Source organism: Onychostoma macrolepis, chromosome 03 (genome assembly GCF_012432095.1).
Source record: "Onychostoma macrolepis isolate SWU-2019 chromosome 03, ASM1243209v1, whole genome shotgun sequence".
NCBI lineage: Eukaryota > Metazoa > Chordata > Actinopteri > Cypriniformes > Cyprinidae > Onychostoma > Onychostoma macrolepis.
In genome coordinates, this window is record NC_081157.1 from 21,190,016 (window position 1) to 21,218,013 (window position 27,998).

General features: G+C 40.0%; 1 protein-coding gene across 1 annotated transcript; it reads right to left on the bottom strand.

Moving 5' to 3' along the window:
- Nucleotides 1-6: 6 nt before the first annotated feature.
- zgc:171844 (uncharacterized protein LOC100151763 homolog) lies at nucleotides 7-27,971 on the bottom strand. Its single transcript, XM_058770234.1, has 6 exons — nucleotides 27,719-27,971; nucleotides 16,205-16,328; nucleotides 8,550-8,623; nucleotides 5,792-5,906; nucleotides 4,086-4,156; nucleotides 7-2,423 (listed from the first exon to the last, which is right to left on the bottom strand). Exons 1-6 carry the CDS (start codon nucleotides 27,795-27,797, stop codon nucleotides 2,305-2,307), a joined length of 582 nt encoding a protein of 193 aa, XP_058626217.1. The 5' UTR covers nucleotides 27,798-27,971; the 3' UTR covers nucleotides 7-2,304.
- Nucleotides 27,972-27,998: the final 27 nt, after the last annotated feature.

Genomic DNA, 27,998 nt, shown 5'->3' on the forward strand with positions numbered 1-27,998 from the left:
GTCACTGAATGTTGATCTAGAAATTTAAGATGCTGGACTACATTATTAGACGTTTTATATTATATTTTCAAGTTTGATTATCATGGTTTTGTTATTTATATAAAAGATAATGTTACGTGTCTGTAGTATGTTTAGCTGTCCACTAAAAGACAATGAAGCATCGGTTCATTCATCATAATTCTTTTATATTCATTAGTGGAAAAATATCATTTAGAGGCATGAAAATAACAACAGAAGCATTAGCATGAATAAATTCCTGCACAGCTAAGCAGCATAGTACATGTCAAGTATGTCTGTGAGCATTACATTTCAACATTTTGTTGCTGCACATATTAATAGACAATTATCACCAGCTTCACAATTTGATTTCTTTTTCAAAGATAAAATACTGTGAATTTTTTGGCATAAACACTGTAGTTAATATGATACATCACAAATACACTACCATTGCGATGTTTGGGGTTGGTAAGATTTTTTAATATTTTTATGTTCGCCAAGGCTGCATTTATTTGACGAAGAATACAGTAAAACAGAAATACTGTGAAATATTATTACAATTTAAAATAACTCTTTGTATTTTCTTGTTGCAGTTTTCAGCATCATTTTATCCTGCAAAAATCATTCTGTACTGCTTAATATTTTTTGCAGAAACGTATACGTTTTATTAAGATATTTTGTTGCATTATAAATGACTTCACTGTCACTTTAATGCATCTTGCTAAAAAAAAAATAATAATAATGAAAAAAAATCTTACTGATCCCAAACTTTTAAACAGTAGTGTACACAATTTGTTCATATAAATAATGTTATTAATACTAAAGCACATTGCAGTGGAGAGAGATCAATTCATTTCCTTATTAAATTTGAAAATCAACTAAAATTGGGTCAAAAATAAATATATCTGTTTTAACTTTCAAACTGCATTTGTATTATGTCAAGATACATACTGAGCACCACAAAACGATACGACTTTCATCAGAATCATAGCTAAAAATGAAGATGAAAACTGTGAAGGTAGAAGTCAGAAGCAAAGGTGCACATTCTTCTAATTAGTAAGCAGATCTTCTGGCAATCTCTGTTTTTAATTAATTATACACCATCATTAAAAAACATGCTAGTGCTCCTTAGTACTCATCTAAGCAAATGAAACATTTGTTAAGGTTTATTATTTTACCTCTAATCCCTTGTTACTATGAATTCATTTTTATTATACTAAACATTTAGTAATTTTGTTTTTGACATTTTAAAACAGGTTTATATACTAATTTTTATTCATTTGATTTCAGTTTTCATTTTAGTTATTTTCTGGCACTGTTCAACTAAATGAAAATGAGAAATGTTGCCTTGGCAACTAGATGAAAAAAAAAAGTTTTTTTTTTATTCTAGATTTCATGTTAGTTAACATTCAAGTAACGAAAATGTTTTTTTTATTTTTTTATGGTTTTAGTTTTAGTGAACTAAAATAACCCTGCTCTGCACTGAATTCATGAGCTTTAGCAAACTAAAATTTCCCAATGCAAATCTCAAGTCAATGTATTTTTCTCTCTAGCCTAAGTGGAGAGATTTTGGACAGGGCAGATCCTTATCGCTCTCCCTATCATCAAATATTGACAGAATCTTCATTTTTAGGTGAACTATTCCTTCAAAACCCAAGGACAATGTCAGTGGTTTTGGTGACATACATTGTGGTTGGCTGGTGATGCAACTCCACAACAGATAATTGAGTCTTTTGCAAGAAGGAAGGGAGGAAATAATGTGCTAGCAAGAGCAAGAGGTTAACAACTGCTCATGGGAATTCAGACGTTAGTCTGCTTTAAAAGAAGAGTTCACCCAAAAATGAGAATTCTGTCACAGTTTACTCTTCCTCATCCAGACCTGTATGAATTTCTTGCTTCTGTGAACCACGGAGGAAGATATCCTTATCATACAATGGAAGTCAATGGGAACCGAAACTGTTTCGTTACCAACATTCTTCAAAATATCTTTTTTTTGTGTGTGTTCAGCAGAATAAAGAAACTCATATAGGTATGGATTATGGGTGAGTAAATGATAACAGAACTCTCATTTTTGGGTGAACTACGCCTTTAAAACTACACTGTACCATCTAATCACACTGCTAATTCTGCATGTCTCCTCGATTACGTTAATGCAATAATTCTTCATAATATGCACATTAGTTTGGCACTCATGCACTGCCGTCTGTTCTGAAATGTTATGTGAAAGAGTGCTTGAAAATATTGTGCTGAATCACGGATCTGAGGGCTTGTTTACTCGTCACTCTCTCCTGTTTTACATTCACATATCTACATGATGGAGCAGGTGAAGCCGCAGCACTCCTTCAGCAGGGTGACACCTGTCTTGGTCACGTACGGAGACGAGGTCTGCTGGGCTCTGGACGTCATTCTCTTGTCCTTGGTGTGACCTGAATGAGAGCGAGCGAGAGAAATGCAGTGACCTTCTCTGAATCACACTCTCAAGCATCTGTGAACAACGTCGAGCATCAGCGCTGAGGTATATTCATACCAGAACATTTGCAAATATATTGGGCTTAAATGAATTTTGACAGCATTAGATGAGTTGAAATTACTTGTGCACTCACTGTACAACAATTGTTTTGTAAACAGAATAAAGATTATTGGAGTACATTTAGCAAGAAAATACTATTTCAATTTTTTCTATTTCAAAATTTAAAGTTTAATTCAACGTGTCGCCATTTCTAATTAAATGTGAAATGTACTAACAATTTCTGAGTAAAAATTGTTTCAATAAAATATATATTTTTTGTGAATTTAGGAAAGTGCTACAAAAATACAACTGAATTTAAACGAGTTGAATTATTTGAATTTAACGGAGTTCAGTCAAGTCAAGTGCACTTTGGTAAAACTCAAGTGAAGTAAACTGAATTGATTTCAGGAGTCTGAAATAATTTGAGTTCAGTATCAGTTCATATAATTTGAGTTGATTTGAATTGAACTGCATTGAATTAGTTCAGTTCAATCAAGCAGTTGAGATTTGGTATATATTTACTGTACGTACTGTATGTTAAGGGAAATCTCAATTGCTTGATTGTAATATCATCAGCTATATTATTACCCATCAATATATTAATATTTGGAAATACAGTGCATCTGACTTTACCTGCATACAAACAGCACACTCACATAAAGTGATATACAGTATACTATTAAAAAAAAATTGTAAATGTAAAAAAACAAAAAACATAAACGTAATTGTTGCAAAATGTAAACAGTGCACTCATGTAAAACATTAGCAAAATGTAACTATATTGTCGCCCAGCTCTTTATAAAAAAAATAAATAATGAGACATTTATCCACATACTGTACATACAATATACTTGCAAAGGGCGATATATATAATATAGTACATCTCAACTGCTTGATTGCTTGTATCAATGCAAAATGTTAACTATTGACCAGCTCTAGTCTGCCAAATATGACTACAGGGCATGAAGATTTTATGATACTACAAACATTAACATCACGATTTTCTGTAAAGCTGCTTTGAAAAACAAAAAGTGTGTTGTGAAAAAATAAATGTAAATAAATCTTGATTCACACTGAACTGAACTGTGTAATAGAGTTGGACTGAGTTCAGATGAATTAAAATATGTTTACTTTGAGTGAAAAGCTCAGTTCATAAGCTTTTTAAAAGCAGCACTAAAGATTATGAAATATTTCTGTATTTTTGTGAGATGTTTCAAACTTTACAGTCAAGCCTTCCCACTTTCAGTGACATTCATGTACTTCTGCACGATTTATTCCGGTTCTGAACTAGCTCATTAGATTTGAACTAAAAGAAAACAAATGAAGACCACTTATTAACACCTCGAGAACAGAATTAACATTCACACTTCTGACAATACCACACCATAAGCAGATTCCTTATTCATTTCTCTAGTTTCCATTTTCATTAAACTTGAGCAGGCAGTAACTTGAGTAAAACAATTAGGGAGATGCTCAAAGAATGCATTATTATGTTAATTTGTGCATTCAACACTGAAATACGGAGGTTTAAGACCTTGGCCTTGGGCTCACAGCACCACAGTAACACACACATACATACTTTTCATGCTGCACCTGTTGGGAAATTTGGTCTGTAGGAAGTCAGCCATCTCTTTGTCCTCTTCTCGCTCTCTGAGTGGAGAATAACAGGCATCAGGAAGGCAAACGCACAAACACATACATAAGTCAGGATACATTTTCATGTGCACATGCCATTCAAAAGTTAGGGGTCAGTAAGATTTTTTAAATGTTTTTGAATGTTATTCGAAGAAAAATACAGTAAAACAGTAATATTGTGAAATTTTATTACAATTTAAAATAACTATTTTGTATTTGAATATGTTAAAATGTAATGAATTCCTGGGATGGTAAAGCTGAATTTTCAGCATCATTGCCTCACTCTTCAGCGTCACATGATCCACAGAAATCATTCTAATATGCTGATTGCTGCTTAAGAAGCATTTATTAATATTATCCATGTTGAAAACAGACGTGCTGCTTAATATTTTTGTGGAAACTGAGATGCATTTTTTTCAGGATTCTTTGACAAATAGAAATTATTTTTAATTTACTTGTAAAATAAATCTTTTATAACATAATAAATGTCTTTATGGACACTTTTGATCAATTTAATGCATCTTTGCTAAATAAAAATATTAATTTCTTAAAAATCTTACCGACCCCAAACATTTCAATTGGCACACAACTGCCAAGGTATGTTAATAGAATGCACATGTACCTTCTATAAAAGCACTTTTTTGCCACTAATTTTTCATATACTGTATAAAACTGTATCAACTCACTATAGCTATCATGCATCATTACAACATTATAAAAAACACCATTTGTGAATAAAACTGAACCTTATTCTGAATCTGTTCTTACTTTAATATATTTCAGACTTAAATGAAATAAATTAAAACTGATTTTTAAAGCTTTAGATACAAAATCATTGCAAATTGTCCTAATTTTTAATCTAATAAATCACACTAAGCTTTCTGCATTTATATATTTTCATTGAGATTATATTCAGCATTTTTATAAAGCCATTGTTCTTGTTCAGTTGCTGTTTGCTCCCCACAGTGCCACAAAGATTGACTATTTTTTCACAGTCCCTGAAATGTAAACGCAAACAACTGTGAAGTGAGACACCGAGCATTAACCAAACATTCACACTCAAACTCCAAACAATCAATTATTCTCTTAGCACATCGGTTTAGTGTGCAGACCGAGAGTGTTTGACATCTCTCCGTCTCTCTCTCCACCATCCATCCGTGTAATAGCTGCTTGTCATGTGGGTGACGCCGGCTCATTTATCCCATGAATAAACTGTGAGGACTTCATTGGTGTTGGGCTCTGATGCGTGCGTCACTCACGATTACTCACACACACACACACACACAGTCATGAGGTCTTGGCAGATGGCAATCAGCCCAACCCACCGAAAAAAAACACATCTCTCTTCTTTTTTCCATTTCTTTCTTGCCTGCAAATCAATCTCTCTGGTTTCTCAGAATCAAGCCGCTGGGACCGTCTGTGAGCGTGATGTGAGGTGTGTGTGTGTGTGTGTGTGTGATGGCCATGGTGAGGTAAGGGTGGATTATTGGCTTCAAGTGGAGGGTAATTGGATTGCAGTATCTTCACAGATGAGGGAACAGCCACAAGAGGCACAAAACACATTCTTGGGGCCGACAGTCATGCATTCTAGCTGGCAATCTAAAGGGTTACGGCCCATGTTTCTGTCCCTGAAGGCTCTTTAAAACTGACCTGAGCCTCTCAAACTCCATGTCGTCCACTAAAAAGTCCCGCGTCTCCACCAGCTTCTGGATCTGCTGAAGTAGTTCTTCCTCACGCTGCCTGTCCTCATTTGACTTGTCTTTGTCTGCAAAAAACATTTGAGCAAGCACGGAAGTAAAGGCATTTATAATGTTACAAAAAGATATCTATTTCAAATAAATGCTGTTCTTTTGAACTTTCTATTAGTCAGAGAATCACCACAGTAGACACAAAAATATTTGAATTTTTTTAACTGTTTTCAAAAAATGTTTTTTGAGCAGCAAATCGAATGATTTCTAAAGGATCATGTGAGACTGAAGACTGGAGTAATGATGCTAAAAATTCACAGAAATAAATTACATTTTAACATATTTTTAATTTTAAATTGTAATAATATTTCATAACATTGCATTTTTGACTGAGTGTAAATAAACATTTTTAATAAAATTATTAAATGGATGCCACTTTATTTGGAAAATAAAGCCCTCCTTACACCTACCTCTAACCCTATTATTAAATACATGTGAGGCACTTTATTTCTGCTTTTTGAGTGTTTCCTTCATTTTTATTGAAAATAAACACCTTTCCTGATATGTGATAGGAAAAGGGAGAAGAACGAGTTCAGAGAAAGGTGGATTCAAGTCAGCGCAGACAGCCTAGTGGGCAGTACAATGACATATAACGCCATTGCGTTACGGGCGTCCCAAGTTCAAATCTTAAAAAAGGCAGATTTGAACTCAGGTTGATTGTGTCAAAAGTTTCTGCCATGTGCCTTACGCTGTGTCCTAACTACATGCGATAAAAGGTATCTTTTCCACGTTAATTGGAGTTTTTGTCCTATAGCCGCGACAGCGACACACAAAATTTCTATTTTAGAAATGGTTTCTATTCCTGCGACTTACAATTACCATGATTATGTGCTTTATTCAAAGTTAAACATGTCTAATATTAGTTGAAATATCATTTTGTGTGACCTTATAACCATACTGAAAGCAACAACAGATTTACCTCAGATTTTGAAAATAAATTGAAGCAAAGATGTACGTTAAAACTGTGAACTCAATGCAAACCAACGGGTGTATTCCAAAACAAAGATAGTATCAGTCACTCGGTATTACATACATTTAATAATATTAAAAAGGTTTAATATTTATGAATTAGATTATAAACGTATCCATTTCGTTTTGAGTGCAGTGCGCTTCCAGAGAAAGCCCGCCCACACACGCTTTTGATTGGCTGTGATATTTGATTTGATTATGTCGCGTCACATTTGGTGTGGACACCCAAAGTGCTTGTTGCTGGAATCTTGTCGCGTTGCGTGTAGTTAGGACACGGTGTTACTCCTTACACCACTGCAGCTGTTATCAGATGGGCGTGTTTTAGTGAGAGGAGCTAGTGTAAACAGCTTCAAGGCAGGCTACTGTGTAAATAGACACTCCATTTCATATGGACTACTTTTACGCTTGTTTTTTACATTATCTGAGCTTTTCAGCATCAAGCTATGCTACACATAATTTTTTGAAGATGTAACTAAAACTAATTATTGGAGTTATTTCAGTCTTTCTACTTAAAACGTCATGTTTAATTTAATGTGTTACTTGTGGTTTCATTGTTATTATTTGTCAAATCAGTTTCTAAGTGAAAATCATTTCCTTAGCTTTTTTAAGCAAATCCTACACCATATTTTCATTGTATAATTTTATATAGAAAATAAGAAATTATTGCCTTTTGTTGTAAAGACAGGAAGTCATTATGGTTTGGATCAACTTGAGGTATGAGTAAATGATGATAGATATGATAAAATATCAAAGTACTTAAAAATCCTGATCACAGATGAGCCAGAAAGCACCTGAAGGTCTCAGAATAAATGGACATCCCTAGCACTGGAATGTGTTTCCCACTTGGGTTGGGATGGTACACAGTATAAGACATTATTACCTGCCGGTGCGGATAAATAACCTCTTCTGTGCGCACAAGCTTTGTATGCACTAGCGAAATGAGGTTTCAGCAGTAAACAAAACGTGGTGTATGCTTCATTCGTGCATCTCCTTGGAAACAGTAGACCTATAGTGAAGTATGTCACAACCATGTGCTGAAGACAGGCTGACATGAAAGCAGGAGGAATGATGCTAATAAAGAACATGCAGAAATTAAAAGCAGTTGCATAATACTGCATAGCCAATCCATTTTTTCTTGAATTCTCTTATAGACTGTAGATGTTATCTGAATCAATTTATTATATGCTATGGTTCAGAAGTTCAGGGTTTGTAAGAGTTTAAATTTTTTATGTTCAAAAAGGCTGCATTTATTTGATATAAAAAAAAATACAGTAAAATTAGAAATATTATGCAATATTATTATAATTTAAAATGCTTGTTTTTTATTTAAATATATATATTTTTTAATTTATTCCTGTGATGGCAAAGTTTTCAGAATCATTACTCCAGTCTTCAGTGTCACACGATCCTTCAGAAATCATTCTGATATGCTGTGGGACTAATTTGCATTTAAATATTTTGAAAATATTCTGAAAAAATATTACTCGAGTATCTAACAGACATGATGTTTGGTTTAGAACTGTTTAAAGCATCAGGGAGCTGCTCGTTGTCTAGGAATTGTTGTTGTGGTAGGAATTAAAAACAGATGTTCTTCACCACTGAGAATGAGATCTGAATCATCTCACAGTCTCAATGCAACAGCACAATATTAATGCTTCAAATTCTGGTACAGCATTTTTTGGTGAACATACCTGGGATGGAAACCAATTTCTGGAGTTCTTTTTTGAGCCTTGTGATCTCCTTACACAACTGGATGTCATCCATCCTGACAAATAAGGAAAAAATGAAGAAAAATTAATGTAATTGATTTTTTTTTCTTTTAACCATCAGTCAAAATCCTTAGTTCCCTTTCGGTCGGTCACTCCGAGTCACGTCGGATGACCAACGAATTGGGATCTCGCCAGAGAGACCAATCCACTTCGAGTGTAACTAAACGAGCCAATGGACATTGGCATGCGATCATTGCATCCAGCTGCCGCTGATCACAGCGTGAGTATAAGAGGCAGCGGTGCACCGTGACATTCATCCTTTCGCCGGAGCCGAGCGACGGTGAATCACTGCTGCTCTCCTATCCTGCGAGTGAGAAGAGCGAGCGAGTGCGGGCGTTACAGCGCAGCAGCGGTGGTCGCGGTCTCACGGGAGAAGAGGTCGATTCCCGTGAAGACAGTCACACTAGGAGTGTGTGGTGGCCAGCTCCCTGCGTGCTTCAGCACTTAATAAAGAGCAAATTTCTAAAAGCAACACGGGTGATCGTCTTTTTAAAGATGTCTTATCACCCGTGCGTTCCTGGGTGTGGTCGTTTCCTGGCGCCTCAGGACGGTCACGATCGCTGCCTCACGTGTCTGGGCATTCAGCACGCTGAGGAAGCTTTCGTGGATGGTTCATGTTCTTCTTGTGGGGACATGACCATCTCGGAGTTGCATAATAGACTCTGCTATGTCAAACATGGCGGAGTCCCTCTGCCTCTGCCGCGATCCAGCGTTCGCTCCCGGGCGGCGCTGTATCCGTGGAGTCAGAGGTGATCTGAGGGTGACAGTGAGGGCTTCCCAAGAGGAGTTACTCACCCTCAAGCACTCCGCAGCCGGTGGAGCTGCCGAAGGAGCGCGCTGGGCCCTCTGCTGGACAGAGTGCACCACGTGTTTCCTTCGGTGCCCCCTCTGACGACCAGATGTCGATCGCTGCATCGGAGGGCGAGTCCTCTCTCTCCGGGGATGACGACCCGGCTGCGTTGCCTCCTTCGGGTGTGGTAGCGTTGTCCGAGCCAGACCCAGAGATGACGGCGATGCTTTCCCGGGCCGCCGAGAATGTCGGGCTTGTGTGGAATCCTCCACCGCGTCCCGATCCTTCGAGGCTGGACGAGTGGTTTCTCGGCGGGGGTCGCGCCCCTCCGGTGCCATTCTTCCCGGAAGTGCATGAGGAGCTCACAAGATCGTGGAAGGCACCTTTTACTGCCTGAAACAAATCCTGTGGCTCCTCCCCCTCACCACCCTCGATGGTGGAGCCGCTTTGGGGTACGCGGGCATCCCCTCTGTGGAGCGGTCTGTGGCCATGCAACTATGTCCAACAGCCGCTACCACTCTGCGGGTGACCCGTGTCTCTCGCGGGCCTGTAAGTATTCGTCAGGTCTAACTGGCAGTGCTTATAGAGCCTGTGGGGAGGCGGCTTCTGCCCTTCACGCCATGGCGTTACTGCAGGTCCACCAGGCCACAGCCCTGAAAGACCTGCACGAGGGTGGTCATGACCTGGCGGTTCTACATGAGCTGCGTGCTGCGTGCTGCGTGCTGCGTGCTGCGACGGACCTCGCGCTTCGAGCAACGAAGGTGACCGAAGGTGACTGTGTCTCTGGGTCGTGCGATGTCCACGTTAGTGGTCCAGGAGCGCCATCTCTGGCTGTGTCTTGCTGACATGAAGGAGCAGGAGAAGGTACAGTTCCTGAATGCTCCCGTGTCGCAGACCGGCCTTTTCGGCGACGCTGTCGAGAGCTTTGCCCAGCAGTTCTCGGCAGCCCAGAAGCAGACTGAGAATCAAACACATCAAAACACATCAAACACACGAGTGGTGAATGCGCCGGAGGAAACCTGCTGCTTCCACTCCGGCTGCAGCCCCTCAGCCTGCTCATCGCCGTGGGCGCCCCCCTTCGGCTGCCCCCGCAGCCGCAGCAGCCTTCCACCAGGCAGTGTCGTGGAGCCGGTCGCAGGCAGGACGCCCAGCCCGTCCAGGCCCCCGCCAAACCTGGCGGCAAGCGCAAGTGCAAGAGGCCCTGAGACGGGCGACCCAGAGATGGTGGAGACTGCTTGTCGGGAGATGGTGACCGCACCATTCCCTCCCCCGGAGGAGGGCCGGGTGGAGAATCTTTTGTTTCGTTTTGTTTTTGTTCCGCCGCTGGCCCAGCAGCCAGCAGTACCCAAAACATCAATAAAAGAGCGGTTTCCTCAATTTCTGGGTCTCAAGAGGAGGAGAGTGGTGAACCGTGCATCACGGGATCACTTCCCTTCTCCTCTCTCCAGCAGGCAGCAGTGGGTTGCCCAAGAGCACCCCTCCTGCCCATTCGTGGAACCAGGTAAGGGCGGTAGCACTCGAGTCCCCGCTTCAAGTCGTCACACGCCAGGCTGTCACAAGCCTCAAGCCGGGTTCCTGTGTTTCCTCCCTCACGAGGAGGTATCAGGTGAGTGTTACACTGCACACCCAGACCCCGACCCCCGCCATCACAGGCCAAGCTGTCACAGGCTCCGGGCCGGGTCCCTGTGTTCCACCTCGCTGCCCCACCGCGGGTATGTCGGTGGCCCCGTTGGTCCCACTGGTACGGTCTCTCGGAGCCTGGCTAGCGCTCCCCAGTCCGTCTCGGTGGCTCCTGCGGACCATCAGACTCGGCTACGCGATTCAGTTCGCCCGGCATCCCCCCAAGTTCGGGGGCATCCGGTTCACTTCAGTCAAGGCCGTCGATGCCCCTGTCTTGCGTGCAGAAATTGCAGTCCTGCTGGCGAAGGACGCGATAGAGCCGGTCCCTCCAGCCGATATGAGGTCGGGTTTTTACAGCCCTTACTTCATTGTGCCCAAGAAAAGCGGTGGGTTACGACCGATCTTGGATCTGCGAGTTTTGAACCGTGCACTTCACAAGATGTTGACGCAGAAACGCATTTTTGGGTGCGTCCGTCCCCTAGATTGGTTTGCAGCAATCGACCTGAAGGACGTGTACTTTCATGTCTCGATTCTCCCGCGACACAGGCCATTCCTGCGATTCGCGTTCGAGGGCCGGGCATACCAGTACAAGGTCCTGCCCTTCGGACTGTCCCTTTCGCCTCGCGTCTTCACCAAAGTCACAGAGGCGGCCCTTGTTCCACTGAGAGAACGGGGTGTGCGCATCCTCAACTACCTCGACGACTGGCTCATACTTGCACAGTCTCGAGAGCAGTTGTGCGCACACAGGGACCTGGTGCTCAGGCACCTCACCCAGTTGGGTCTTCGGGTCAACTGGGAAAAGAGCAAACTCGTGCCAACGCAGAGGATCTCTTTTCTCGGCACGGAGTTGGATTCGGTCAACCAGACAGCATGCCTCACCCAGGAACGTGCTCAGTCAGTGCTGAACTGCCTCAAGACTTTATCAGGCAGGACGGCGGTCCCACTGAAACTCTTTCAGAGGCTCCTGGGGCATATGGCTGCAGCTGCGGCGATAGTTCCGCTCGGTCTGCTCCATATGAGACCGCTTCAGCACTGGCTCCATTGGCCGAGTCCCGAGGTGGGCGTGGAAACGCGGTACTCACCGGGTTCAGATTACACCGGCCTGCCGCAAAACCTTCAGCCCGTGGACAGATTCCTCGTTCCTTCGGGCAGGAGTGCCCTTGGAGCAGGTATCCAGGCATGCTGTCGTATTCACAGATGCCTCGGCCACCAGCTGGGGAGCCACGTACAACGGGCACGCAGTGTCAGGGGTGTGGACGGGTCCCCAACTGCGTTGGCATATCAATTGCCTCGAGTTGCTGGCAGTACGCCTTGCCTTGAGCCGCCTCAGAGAGCACCTTCGGGGCAAGGACGTTCTGGTCCGTACGGACAACACTGCGATCGTTGCGTATATCAACCGGCAAGGCGGTTTACGCTCCCGTCACATGTCGCAACTCGCCCGCCACCTCCTCCTCTGGAGTCAGAAGCATCTGAGGTCCCTTCGTGCCATCCACATCCCAGGAGTGTTCAATCAGGCGGGCGACGAGCTGTCTTGAGCGGCACTCCCTGGGGAGTGGAGACTCCATCCCCAGGCGGTCCAGCTGATTTGGAGTTGGTTCGGAGTTGCTCAGGTAGACCTGTTTGCATCTCCAGAAACCACCCACTGCCAGTGGTTCTACTCCCTGTCCGAGGCAACTCTCGGCACGGACGCACTGGCACACAGCTGGCCCCAGGGCCTGCGCAAATATGCGTTCCCCCCAGTGAGCCTGCTAGCACAGACACTGTGCAAGATCAGGGAGGACGAGGAGCAGGTCTTGTTAGTGGCTCCATATTGGCCCAACAGGACCTGGTTCCCGGAACTCATGCTCCTCGCGACAGCCCCTCCCTGGCCGATTCCTCTGAGGAAGGATCTGCTTTCTCAGAGACAGGGCACCCTCTGGCACCCGCGTCCAGACTTGTGGAAACTCCATGTGTGGTCCCTGGACGGGACGCAGAAGTTCTAGGTGATCTGCCCCAGGAGGTAGCTCTCACTATCGCTTCAGCACGAGCACCGTCCACAAGACGGGCCTATGCGCTGAAGTGGAACCTGTTCGTCGAATGGTGTTCCTCTCGCCGTGAGGACCCCCGGAGATGTTCGATCAGAGCCGTGCTTTCCTTTTTGCAACAAGGGTTGGAGCGTAGGCTGTCCCCCTCCACCCTTAAGGTTTATGTTGCTGCTATTTCCGCTCACCACGACCCCGTAGAGGGTTTAACATCCAGAAATAACATTTTCATAAATTAATAGAAATGTTCTTACAACATATTTTGTTAGCCGGGTAAGTGTGAATACCATGATTTCACTGGTTGATGCCAAAGTAGACTCTGTTCAGCAATGAAATTACAGATAATATGTTTTTCTAGATGAGTATTCACATTGCATAGAGGGGAGGTCGGTGGGGAAGCACGATCTGGTTGTCAGGTTTCTTAGGGGGGCCAGGAGGTTAAACCCTCCTAGGCCTCCCTCCCTACCCTCTTGGGATTTGGCATTGGTGCTAAGAGCCCTACAAACTGCCCCCTTCGAGCCTTTGCAGTCAGTCGAGTTGAAGTTTCTCTCTATGAAAACCCTACTCCTGACTGCGTTGGCCTCGATCAAGAGGGTCAGGGACATGCAGGCATTTTCGGTCGACGAATCGTGCCTTGAGTTTGGGCCGGCTGACTCCAGTGCAACACTGAGGCCCCGGCCCGGCTATGTGCCCAAGGTTCCTACCACTCCCTTCAGGGACCAGGTAGTGAACCTGCAAGCGCTGCCCCTGGAGGAGGCAGACCCAGCCCTAGCTTTGCTCTGTCCTGTACAGTATGTGGATAGAACTCAGAGCTTCAGGACCTCAGAACAGCTCTTTGTCTGTTACGGAGGACAGCAGAAGGGGAAGGCTGTCTCCAAGCAGAGGATGGCCCACTGGATAGTGGATGCCATCACCTTGGCCTATGGAGCACAAGGTGTGCCCTGCCCGCTCAGGTTGCGTGCTCACTCCACTAGGGGTGTCGCATCGTCCTGGGTGCTGGCTCGTGGTGCCTCGCTAGCAGACATCTGTAGAGCTGCGGGTTGGGCGACTTCTAACACGTTCGCTAGGTTTTATAGCCTACGTGTCGAACCGGTTTCCTCCTGTGTTCTCACCTCAAACGGGTAGTGGCACTGAGAGGCCTGGCTCAGAGTCAGCTTGCGACGTTCTTTCGCCTAATTCTCCAGAGAGTTCCTTAACCAGACAAACCCTGTCGAGTCCTCCAGCACTCCGGCGTCCGGATGTGGCGGAGCGTCCGGCGCCAGGCCTTTCAGCCAATGAATTCTTGAAATCTGATGTGAGGCTAGTGCCCATATGAGAGACCCTGCCGAGATCCCATATGTGTATTCCACGGTATGCTTATTAGAGCCATGTTTCCTCTGGCAGACCACGTTCTGCCATCTCTAATGATGCAGCCTGTGCCATCTCAGAGACTTCCATGTGCAATAGGGCCCTATGGGGTTACTTCACATGTCTAAATGCCACTTAACCCCCTCGGGGAGGAGGTGACTCCGCAGTGTGCCAAATGGAAGGGCACGCTTCCCAGTGTTATCCAAGTCCTACTGTCTGGGTTGTCCAAGGAACAACAGTAGTTGACCTTCTCTGTGTAGAGCCCGGTCCTATCATCTGCCTTATAGGAAGGATCAGGAGGCCTACACAGGGCACTGGAAGGGGCAGCTCCTGTGGCGTCCCGGAGTGACCGACTGAAAGGGAACGTCTCGGTTACGTATGTAACCCTCAGGGAACGGAGACGTCACGTCCCGTCGCCACAGTCGCTGTACCACTGCTGAGTGGCCGGGTCACCGCTGTGATCAGCGGCAGCTGGATGCAATGATCGCATGCCGATGTCCATTGGCTCGTTTAGTTACACTCGAAGTGGATTGGTCTCTCTGGCGAGATCCCAATTCGTCGGTCATCCGCGTGACGTCTCCGTTCCCTTCTTCAGGGAACGAGGGTTACATACGTAACCGAGACGTTTCTTTCTATAATAAAATAAATGCACAAATTACCTCAAAACCTCACAACAGTGTCTTCATGCTTTAAAACGTTTTCCAGTCAAGTCAGAAATCAAGGTACCCAGCTAACAGGGAATGTTATTAGAAATTTGGCTGAAGTTCTGGCAAGGTTGTTTTAAAATTACGAACAAACATCTTGCAGTAACAATACACAACTTTTTTTTTTTTCTGAAATGCTTTAGCATAATGTTTGCATAACAGTTTTTTTTTTTTTAAAGTTACTGTTATAGAATGTTTAGAAACATTCAAAAGTAACAATCCCATAATGTTTGCAAAATTAAAAAATGGAACGTTCCTTTAACATTTGGATAACCAAGAAAAAACATGTTTAAACATTTTAAAAAATGTATGCTTTTAACATCCAGAAATAACATTTTCATAAATTAATAGAAATGTTCTTACAACATATTTTGTTAGCCGGGTAAGTGTGAATACCATGATTTCACTGGTTGATGCCAAAGTAGACTCTGTTCAGCAATGAAATTACAGATAATATGTTTTTCTAGATGAGTATTCACATTGCTGTCAAACACACACAAATAACAACACAGACACATATATTTGCACTTGATGTCTAGCTCCGGCAGACACATATTACTGCCATAACAGACAAATCTCACTTGCAGGGCTTGTGACAGACTCCATTAGATGCTATTGTTGTAAATAAATGCAGTGCATCCCTTTATCTATAAATGTCCTCAACAATTTCCCCTGCTTTTATCTCATCTACGCCTGTATCTCACACTCCTGCTCTGCACTGATGCTGGCTACACATTATTTGTGTTCAAACTGGTATTGAATGAAAAACAAACAAGGAATGACAGTCAATGTGACACTTATTCTGATTTTTATTTTTTTAAAGGCATAGTTCATTTAAAAATTGTGATGATGTTTTTATCAGCTGTTTGGACTCTCATTCTGACGGCACCCATTCACTGCAGAGGATCCATTGGTGAGCAAGTGGTGTAATGCATGTAGATGTAGTACATCTTGGATGAACTGAGGGTGAGTAAAATTTCAGCAATTTTTCATGTTTGGATGAACAATTCCTTTAACCTTGTATGTAAAAGAGCTACCTCAGGTTCTACCATGGTACAAGAACACAGTAAAACTCATTCAAAAAACCCGACTCACATATATCTGAGCTCAGACTCTTTCCGGACCAGCGCATCCTTTATCCTCTCGATTTTGAACAGCTCTCCCTCAATGTCCTCCACAGTTATGGTGGAATCAGCCATGGACACCACATCCTCTTCAGCTGTGATGAAGAACACATGAACTATGAAGAGAACTGCTCATGCACATTACATTACACCCATGTAAAGAAGCAATTTCAGAAAAATACACTTCAAAAAAAGAATATTTTAAGTGGGAATTGAGTGACAGCGATTTGTGGTACAGTGGGAAAAAATCTAAAGATTCTTAAATGAAGACACATTGACTTGAGAAGCACAATTACTTAAGATATTAAGCCTTGTTTTCTAAAAAAAAAAAAGATAAAAATTAAGTGACTTTATGCTTAAAGGGGACATCAGATGCAAAATTCACTTTTACATGGTGTTTGAACTTAAATGTATGTTGGCAGTGTGTGTACACAACCACCCTATAATGATAAAAATCCACCCAAAACCCCTCAAATAATAAGCACTTTCTCTGTTCACATTCTTGGCAAAGTGACATAGTTCTGCAGGTGTAGATAAGAATGACTCCTGAGCGATTGAGGTGTTTTGTTGTTTGTAATAATGAACATAGCAGTCGTCATTAACTCCAGACATCTGAGCTGCTGAAGACGCAGTGGATTACGTTTGTTTTTGAAGTGAATGCGCCCCCTGATCTGCCTAAATGCGTTTTTGCGCGAATCATTTTACACCAGACTGCTTTGTAAACGAGGGTCAGTACAAAGCAGGTTTTGCTAAAAAGTTCTTGAAGGATGGATCAGTACAAACTGCTTGTGGTCCAGCTTCACCTCCAGAAGAAGTGAGTATAAGTTTTTTTAATGAATCTTTGCAAATTACCTTTCCTAATAATGTGCTAGTTAGCAAGTTCCATGATGATTGCGGCTAAACTTTACAGTCTCAGAGATAGGGATGTAACGATTCACTCAACTCACGGTTTTGAGTTCATGCTTCGATTCACTATTTTTTTTTTTTTTTTACAAAATGAGATTTAAGACAAATTATAAATTAAATGTGTCCTTTTATTATTGCTTAGACAAAATGCAGCACGTTTCTTTGTGAAAGTGAAATATAACACTATAATAATATACTAACATAGCACTTGCATATTATTGCTCTTTTGTTGGTTTTGATTGCTTCTATTCTCCGCATTTGTAAGTCGCTTTGGATAAAAGCCTCTGCTAAATAAAAAAATGTAAATATAATGTAAATGTTAATAACAAAACTAAATTGAAATTTTAAAACAAGCTCCAAATCAAATAAATAAGTAACACAAATAAAAGAAATCTCTTCATATAAACAAAATAAGGCTTTGTCTGTGCTCTTTCCATTTAAAATTAGAGGCAACCACTGCATTTTAATCATGATCCAAACAAAGATGCTGCATTCATGCAACATGAGCAGTTTTTAATCTAGATTAGATTGTATAATTTCGAAATTTGAAGCAAAAACAGAATGGTCTGACTTCAGTTTTGCGAAACTACTGTATACATAAAAAATATCTGCATGAAACAGAAACAGCAGACGAGCTGAATGAGATGCAGATTCACTCTCTGCCAGCAGGTGGCGCTTAAAGCGTTTCCTTGGTTTCCGCTGTAAACAAAGCAGTGCTGCACTTATGAACTTTAATTTGCATTATACAGAGGCAAGATGAAAAGAAAAAATACCATATAAACATTTCTAAAGACAGTAAGTCCCCCTCAGACATATCTTCCATATAAACTCCTACCCCTAATTGAATCGCGATTTGTTTAGCATCTCAACCGATTTGAATCGTCACATATATGAATCGATTTTCAACCGGCTCGCGGTTAATCGTTACATCCCTACTCAGAGAACACTGTTATGTCATTATTTCTATATAGAATCTTCTCAATATAATTCACAACTGCACGTTTATAATGAACAATGCATTAAGGTGATTGTCTTATTACAAACTTTGTTTGTGTTTTCTGTAAAGATAACATGGTAACACTACATTAAGTTTACCTTTGTAGAGGGTTTATAAAGGAGTTTGTTAATGACTAATAAGTGATTTACAAATGTATTGTAAATAGTTTTTGAGCATAACTGCATGAATAAAAATCGTGACTTTAACACAAGAACAGAAGAGAGGGGCGGGGTGAGCTGTAGCTCATTAGCAGTTAGGGGTAGTGGCCTAATGGTTAGGGAGTCGGGCTTGTAACCTGAAGGTTGCTTGCTGGTTCGATTCTCGTGCCGGTGGGAATTGTGAACAGCACTCTCTCCACCTTTGATACCATGACTAAGGTGCCCTTGAGCAAGGCACCGAACCCCTAATTGCTCCCGGGTGCTGGAGCAAGGCTGCCCACTGCTCCGGGTGTGTGTGTGCACCACTCACTGCTGTGTGTGTGAACTTGGATGGGTTAAATGCAGAGCACCATTTCGAGTATGGGTCACCATACTTGACAATACGTCACGACTTAACTTAAAGGGACAAGCACCGAAACGGGTCGCTGTAAACAAAGCAGTTTTTGACAAGGTAAAAAGGGTGTTGTTTTACACTACCATTGACAAATTTTAACCAAAGTATGTTGTAGACTTTTCATTAAGACCCTAAAGAATCATAACAACTTGTGGAAAATGGGCATCTGATGACCCCTTTAAAACAAGAAAAATATCAGCTATATCAAATAACAAGTAACACGTTTTTTTTCTTATCCTACTGGCAAATATTTTTCTTCAGATTTAAAAATCAATAAATTTTGTCACAGGAACAAGAGTTATTATCTTATATCATTCTGCTCCTCAAGTAATTGTACCCTGATTTCAGAATGTTTAGATATTTGTACTGGCAAAAAATCATTATCATCATACGAAAATAATTTTTTGCAATGTACCACCAACTGCTGTCACTATCTAGTGAAGTTTGTGATTTTTGTGAAAAAAAGTAAATAAATTAACCATAATATAATATAATATAATATAATATAATATAATTTAATTTCCAGAGAAACAAAATGTTTCAAGCAAACAATGATCAAAACTTTGTATTAGATACTGTATACTGTTTTGCCAGTTTGTTGTCTTCTCCTTGAAGATAAAAATAACAGCATGATCACACATTTCTACAGAAGCAGGGCTTCTCTAATCTGGAATCAACTAACAAGCGCCCTGGTGTTGTCCAGCCATATTTCAAACAGGTTGAAACTAAGGAGTTGGGTGACAGTGCTGCAGCATGTGTTGTGTATGATGCTCGTCACTGTGCTAATTGGGCTCGTGTTATTATTACTGAACTCTGCATGAATCCGAGGGTGGGCGAGAGCGTTCTGGTCACTCTATGACAGACCAACATCATTTTATCATATGTAGCGCTGATTAAGAGAGTCAGTGCTCTATATACTGTATGTGTGTATGATTACAGGCAGCTACTAATAAAACCGAAAGAACATCTAAAAAAATAATTAGGCAATAGTGAAGCATACATTCTGGCACTAAATTTCATATTAAACATTAAAAAAGGTCTTTTAAAATCTGTTTTGATTTGTTTGTCTGATGAAAATTGAGAGTTTTTGGATTATTGTGATGTTTTATCAGCTGTTTAGACTCTCATTCTGACGGCACCCATTCACTGCAGAGGATCCACTGAGTAAGTGATGTAATGATAAATTTCTCATAATCTGTTCTCATGAGGAAACAAACTCATCTACATCTTGAATGGCCTGAGGGTGAATACGTTACATTTTTTTGGTGAACTACTGCTTTAAATAACTCAAGATAAACTCAAGGTTCCGCTAATGTTTTATTTGTGTGCACAGTCATTGCACATTGATTTACAATTCCATGTCTGCATTTCAAAGACCTTCAGCCTTGAGAAAAACAGCAGAAGTTTTTTTGCACCCTAAAAAGCAAGGCAGTCCGTATCCTCTGATGACTCATTTGGCTTATCCTATGATGCGTTCAAAACTGCAATGCCTCATAAACTAGGTTCTGTTTCTATGGCAACAACCTGGGCCTTCAGTTTTACACAGTTATTGGATTTCAAAACAATGGGATTGACCCCCAAATCCAGTAGCGTTCTGGTTAAGGCCACTGCAATCCCTGGTGCAGATCGACAAAGCAAACACATGCGGCATTTCATTTATTTTACACCTATGTAAACATGAAACTAAAATGAATATGAATTATGTAATACTTACTGGAATGATGCTATGCTATTCCACATCTATAATTACAAATGTATACAGACTAATATTACAAATATTGTACTGTATGTAATATGTAAGTGTGTCTATGTATGGGCTATTGGGGTTGTTCAATATTTTTCATTGCTGTCCTTTTCTAAAATGCCAAAGTAAATCAGGTAAAGAAAACCGAGTTAAAGGAACATTACTGTTATTAAGATTTTTTAGCACATGTACGCTTAAAAAAAGCATGTGTAAGCACCCGCTTCATTTCCTTTGGGTAACATATTCCATCTTTATTAGTCTGCTGTTTAGTCTGCTGTTATAAAAGCCGATACATATCAGGTTATGATTTAAGGGTCCTCTATGAACAATATCTTTCTGATATAACAGACAAACCCGATTTATATTTGATCTCAAACAGATTTACTTATCAAAAGGTTTCACGACTCACTAAGAGATAGAATACAGGAATATCATAATTTAGAGCAGGGATTTTACAACTGGGGTCCAGGGGGCCACGAGGGGGCGCCAGGGGGGTCCATGAAAAAAATTCAAAATGTATTATAACAAAAAACAAAACAAGAAACTAAATAAAGAAACGAAAAATGTTTTGCATTTGTTTCTAAATGTTAATATCGCTTTCTTTGTGATGCACACTTTCCTATATTCTAATAAAAAATATTATATTTCTTTCCAGATAATACAGTTTTAATATTTTTTTGTTTGTTTTAGTTTTAATACATCACAGGATAAATGGGTTTGCAGTGTTGTAGTACTTGAGACTCAGACTCGGTCTTGAGACCATATTTTAATGGTCTTGGTCTTGTCATGGACTTGTGTGCATTTTGAATGGTATTGACTCGTACTCGAACATATTAGGAATCTGACTTATTCCCGAGTCCACTCGAGTCCCATTCAAAATATTTCATGATTATTACTGTTAATATTTCTTTATATTGATGTTTGATTGACACGTCCAATGATTGGTTTGATTGGTTGATTTTCTTGTGCGCAACTGCGCATGACTTGAGACTAATATTTATTATAAAAATACACCGAGAAACAATAAATGCATTAAACTATACATTACAATTATAGCAAATGAATAAATCATAAAAATGAAAAACTTCAAATAATGAATAAAACACAAATATAACAAATACATTAAATTATAAATTAAAATGCCCCATTGGGACAAGACCACGGAATCAGATAAGCCCTTTACACAATCTGACATGGCTGCGGTTGGAATTAAACTGCTGTTTCGTCTGGCCAGAGGAGAACTGGCCCCCCGACTGAGCCTGGTTTCTCCCAAGGTTTTTTCTCCATTCTGTCACAGAGGGAGTTTTGGTTCCTTGCCGCTGTCGCCTCTGGTTTGCTCAGTTGGGGACACTTAATTTCTAGCGATTATCGTCAATTTGATTTCACAGATACTATTTAAACTAAACTGAGCTAAACAATGACATCTCTGAATTCAATAATGAAATGCCTTTAACTGAAAATTGAGTGTTTAATCTTATCATTATACATTACTGACACTCTATCCTCCAATTTGATACTGTTAAGTGCTTTGACACAATCTGTATTGTTAAAAGCGCTATATAAATAAAGATGACTTGACTTGACTTGACTAACATAGTGCAAAGGCAGCAGGACTCAGGTCAGGATGTCACGTGGAGCCTCTTAACTATGTGTTGAAAATGTCCAATGCATCATCTATTATTCAGTTTGCATATAAGAGCCACAAAGACTTCATATGCAGTAAGACTCTAAATTTTTTAATACTGCTATTAATACGTTCTCCGACAAGCGGAAGCGATGAGACCTGTTTTCTGGGTTTGGTTAGGTGACGTTCGACATATACCCAATTACCGATGCAAATTGGGTTTGTTTACATATATATCATTCAAAAATTCGGCGTAAGATTTTTTTGCAAGGCTGCATTTATTTGATCACAAATGGTAAAAACAATAATGTTGTGAAATATTATTACTAGTGCTGGGCAACGATTAATCGCGATTAATCGCATCCAAAATAAAAGTTGTGGTGTACATAATATATGTGTGTGTATTGTGTGTATTTATTATGTATATATGAATACACACCCATGTATGTATATATTTAAGAAAAATGTGTTATGTTTATATATTAAATATATTTATATATCATATAAATTATATTAATAAATATATACATGTAAATACATGTAAATCTTTTCAAAATATATACTGTATGTGTGTGTCTTTATATACACATAATAAATATACACAGTACACACAGATATATTATATAAACAAAAACTTTTATTTTGGATGCGATTAATCACGATTAATCGTTGCCCAGCACTAATTATTACAATTAAAAATGATAATTTTCTATTTGAATATATTTTAAAATGTAATTTATTCCTGTGATCAAAGCTGAATTCTCAGCATCATTACTCCAGTCTTCAGTGTCACATGATCCTTCAGAAATCATTCTAATATGATGATTTTTTTGCTAAAGAAACTATTATTATCAATGTTGAAAACTTCATATGTTTTGGAAAACCATGATTCTTTTTTTCAGGATTCTCTGATGAATAGAAAGTGCAAAAGATCAGAATTTATTTGAAATAGAAGAAATTATTTGTAACATTTAATCAATTTTACGCAACATTGCTGAATTGTTCTAAATTGAATCTGAATTAAAAAAAAAAAAAAAAACGTATAAAAGACTGTGAACATGTATTAGCTTAGAACACTTTAAAAAAAAACTTAGATAATCGATTTAACAAATGACACATTTTATGTGTAGAGTAAAACGAGTGGGTTTGGAGAGATGCAGTGAATGCGAAAAATAAAAGCACTCACAGGAAAACTAGAAATCCCACACAATCACCAATTTAAAGGTGAAGTGTGTAATTTATATCAACACACAGCATCTTTAAGGGGTTCAACTTTATATCTAGTGTTTAACAGGAAACCCAGGCGAGTTCACTGGCTTACAGGCAGTGCTATCTGTGTTTTTACTGGCGGCTGACACTGACACCTTCCTCAGGCTGTAAAGAGCGAACACATTGTTCTGATATAAGGTACATCTTTTATCCCTCCATCTCTCCACTTCAATGCTTTTTCTCTCTCTCTGCCCTCGGAAACACTATAAGCTATGAGTCACCTCACAGCGCTGAGCAGATATTGGCTTTTAATTGCCTGACAGTCAGTGAGAAAAGACGTCTAAACAAACCATATCCACCAAGGGAAAACAAAAGGGATGGAAAACGGGTAATAAATCAAGGGCAGGATTATGGGATACCCTGATGTGGTCTGATCAGTGTGCTGAGACGTGTGTGCACGCACACAAATGTTTCAGATCAGTCCTGACAGATTTATTCATATGTGTCAGTTTACCAGAGACTTGATCTGTCTCACTCGTGGAAAACTCTGCAGGACTGACAGGAATTCACAGCTCCATGTATCAAAACAACAGTGATACTCTGACAGGGAACAGGTAAGAAGTCAGAGAGATGGAAGAAATGCAAGAATGTGAACTTAGTCATGTGAAAAAAGTAAAAACATGTCTGAAGATCAACTAAGCCAATGATTCCCAACCAGTGGGATGTGTAAGCTAACAGGAACTTGGAAAAATTGTGATTTTGCTTTGTGAACGAGTATTAATCAGTCTTGGAGGGTGAGTGTTATTTAAAGTGTCAAGAATGGTCCATCTATACTAAAAAATAAAATATAAAATAAAAGCCTATAATTAGCCATTTATGATTTTGAACTTTGATATTATTTTCATTACAATTAAGCACTTTTAAATTCCCTTTTAATTCTCAGTTAGTTATATACTTCTCAGTTCCAATAATAATAATTATTATTACTATTAAATTAATGAGTATTAAATATATTATTAAATATAATAATTGTATAATATTCTATAAAATACAATAAATGTATTATAGATGTGTGTGTGTGTATTTAATTTGTATAATGACATGGGTATAACAAAGGTATTACAACGTGAAGGTGATTTATGAGGACACTTTCTGTGTCCCTGTAATCCAAAAGACTTAAAAACATACTAAACAGAGTTTTTTAAAAAATCTAAAAATGCAGAAAGTTTCCTGTGAGAAGTAGGTTTAGGTGTAGGGTTGGTGTAGGGCGATAGAAAATACAGTTTGTACAGTATAAAAACCTTTACGGAGAGTCCCCGCAAACCATAAAAACCAATGTGTGTGTGTGTGTGTGTGCAAAATATTACCCAGAAATGTCTTACATGAGCCATGTAACATCATAAAAATTCATGGTCTTCTACTAGTGTCTATACTATATGATAGTAGGTGGATCAACAGCCTTTAAAACATTAATGTGACAATAACAGATCAGGTTGGCACATCTCCTACGCTTGAGAATCTCTTAAACCTGGAGACTGTAAATCTACGTCATTCCTGTTGGAACGGAGGAGGCGTTGGGACCTCACGCTATCTCACAGTGTCAATCAGTCTTCACAGTTTCAGTCACAATGCCTGGAGTGACTCCTACACCAGCTGATGCAGTACGACAACACACACACAAAGCATTTTACCACATGAACTATACAGCATTGAACATCAAAAGTTTCTGTAAAACACTATAAACACTTCAAAATGATCTGTTTGTCCAACCAATGTGGAAAGGAGGGAAGTAATCAGGAAACCTGTTTGTAATTATTTATGCAATTACATTTAGTGGCAATTTAAAGATGCGAGGAGGTACTGAGGCATAATTTACTACGGGTCATTGAAACCAACACGTTTAGATATAATTAAAAACCACGTCTCTTCTGCCTGTGCACACGCTGCACAAAAAGCATCAAAGTACTACGAAACACGCACTGCGGCCTTGTTATAGCAAAACCAAAGAGATGTAAGGAAAACAGCACTTTATATGTCTTATTTGTATTTATGTCTTCTGAAAGGTGAATCTCTAACCATTAAAGCCATTGCATCCATAGAACTGATTCTAGTTAGATCATTGTGCCAAAGGATTGGAGGTGTTTCTTATACTTTTCAGAGTCTGTCAAGTTCTATCAGATTTAATGAGAAGTTCTTGTGAACTGCGGTGAACTGCAGATTTTCAATATGGGTTAAAGTTCAGGCTTTGCTCTGAAACACTCTTGTCTAGAAAGCACATTTCAGACTTGATCTGAGGTTTTTCAGCTGTAAAGTCAAAACTCTTTTGTAGCTGACACATGCCAGAGTGTGCGATTGGTGTGAAAGTGGATTTGCATGATTCTGCCTGGAGCGAAGTACGTTTGTTTGTTGCAAAATCAGCGCTGGTGTTTCATCTTGTTATAAAATTGCACCGAGATGTTTTTTTTTACTGGAGAAAGTAATATTATGGATAGAAGGCTTGTATTTTAGCCAGAAGCAATGGTTTGAAGTTAAAAACATCTCGATGGATTTGTTTATTACAAACACAGCTTTTCTCTTCACAAGGCATTAACTGATGGACTGGAGTGGTGTGGATCACTGGTGGATTATTGTGATGTTTTTATCAGTTGTTTGGACTCTCATTCTGACGGCACCCATTCACTGCAGAGCATCCATTGCTGAGCAAGTGATGTAATGCTACATTTCTCCAAAACTGTTCTGATGAAGAAACAAACTTGCACATCTTGGACGGCCTGAAGGGGAGTAAATTTAAGCAAATCTTCTTTTTTTTGGTGAACTAATTTATGGGATTTGTGTTTGTTTTATGAGAATCACAACAGTGTCTTACATAAGCTGTGCACGATGGTTTGGCTAACAGTTGAGACTCCCCAGACCACATTAGATTAAACTGAAAGCCTTTAACAGACTCGTACATCTGTGATGAACCTCCTCTGACTTCTCTTATTCAATTTACTGCACTATTACGTTATGTCATGCAGAAAAGCTGAATCACAAAGATAGTTTTCAATTGTCTCAGTCACTTTGCATAAAAATCTCGAGTGTATCACTCCGATTTAACCATTTGCACGGCTGTTTGCTGCGGCACATTGTTATGTGGAGAACTGAATTCTTTCAGTTAATGAGTTAGTGTTTCTGTAACAGTTTTAATTGCATGATCCAAATTTAACGTCTTGCCATATTGTGCCTTGTGATGAAAATTATAATGATGGGATGTTAACAGAACGCATTCCTGGCATCGCCACACATTATAGGGACCCCATCAGTTAAAGGTATTCTTTCTTATGTGGGACACAATTAAGTAGTATTTTGAATCTCTCCAACAAATCAGCTGATCTAGTTTACAGGTCTGACTGTTCAGTTCTTTCATTTCAACTCACTGACTGGCGAAGATTGTCAGTACATAACTGGATTCAATTCAAAGGTCATTGCACACTGAGTCCGATTTTCAACCATTTGCACGTTGAAAAATAAAACGACCTCATGTTGTGTCAATCACGTTTCGTCCGTCATAAAAAAATTCAGATCAGGCGTTTTCGCATCCGTAACAAGCATTTTGATAGGAAAGGATGACGAATGCGGGGAAAGAAAAAAAAAATGGAAAAGGGCCTTAAGAGTTGCATGTACCATCTTTTGTTCCTTTTGTAAGTTTGAATGCCTCAGTCGGAAAAAGAGAGGCTACAATTCTTCAAAATGTTTCCTACTGTGTTTCACCCAAGAAAGTCATATGGGTTTACAATTTTTCCATCACTAATAATCACTCCAAATCTCATGGTCTTTAGTTAAATAAACTGAACACACCTTGAGAAAACACATTATGCTTGACTAACCAACCAGTAATCCTTGAAAGTACTAGAAGATCAACAGTCTGTTGTCTTCATTACAACTAAAGTGAGAAGAAATAAGCGATACTGGAACCCGAAAGGAAAAATAACTTTAAATGTAGCCTACTGTTAAATCAGGGACAAATCATGGCTTTTACTGCTAGTAGCCTACACTTCAGGTAAAAAAAGAAGGAATAAAAAAAGACAGAAATAGTAACTGAGCTATTTTTTGAACACCCACTTAATATTCACTAAACATACTGTAAGAAAAATGGTGAAAGCACATAATGTATGTTTCATAATTGTTTAAAACAGTTTAAAACAGCCTAACAGTTTAATTGTTTAAAACAGCCTACTTATAAAAATGACATCTTCAGTTGCACCCTCAAAACATGAATTCATTTAAATAGAGCCTTCACATAAGTTGCTTTGTGTAACTATGGACTGAATTAGCGACACTATAAAGCGACTTGACGATGTTAAAGAGAACTGCATCATTGTAAATGTAACATCTTGCCTACGTCAAACTGAAGTTAGGTATGCCATGAGAAAGCACTCAACATTCATAAACGCATGCAGACATATTTCATCACCTTGTTTGACTGTGTCTCCGCAGAGCTCTGTTTGATCCAGGGATCCGTACAGTTTCGGGGTGCTGCGTCCTTTCTCCATGCTTTCAAGCTCCACAACACACTTGAAGTTTGAGCTGGATCAGAATGCTGCTGCTTTGCTCTTCGGCCGGTGAATCAAAGCGCAGTTTGACTGATGGAGGTTTTCAACTCCATGCCCTCGGTGATGCACACAGTGATGCGCGCGCCCGCACCTGCTGCCGATGCTGTGTGTGTGTGTGTGACACATTGATGCTCAAAGCAA

What these genes read in the sequence shown, in the direction of transcription:
- zgc:171844 (XM_058770234.1), bottom strand. Translation starts at nt 27,797, where the DNA reads ATGGAGAAAGGACGCAGCACCCCGAAACTGTACGGATCCCTGGATCAA. An exon ending in GAGTCTGAGCTCAGATATAT is followed by an intron (nt 8,624 to 16,204) that starts GTGAGTCGGGTT and finishes CTTATTTGTCAG; the next exon opens with GATGGATGACATCCAGTTGT. An exon ending in CAACAGGTGCAGCATGAAAA is followed by an intron (nt 2,424 to 4,085) that starts GTATGTATGTGT and finishes GCTCTCATTCAG; the next exon opens with GTCACACCAAGGACAAGAGA.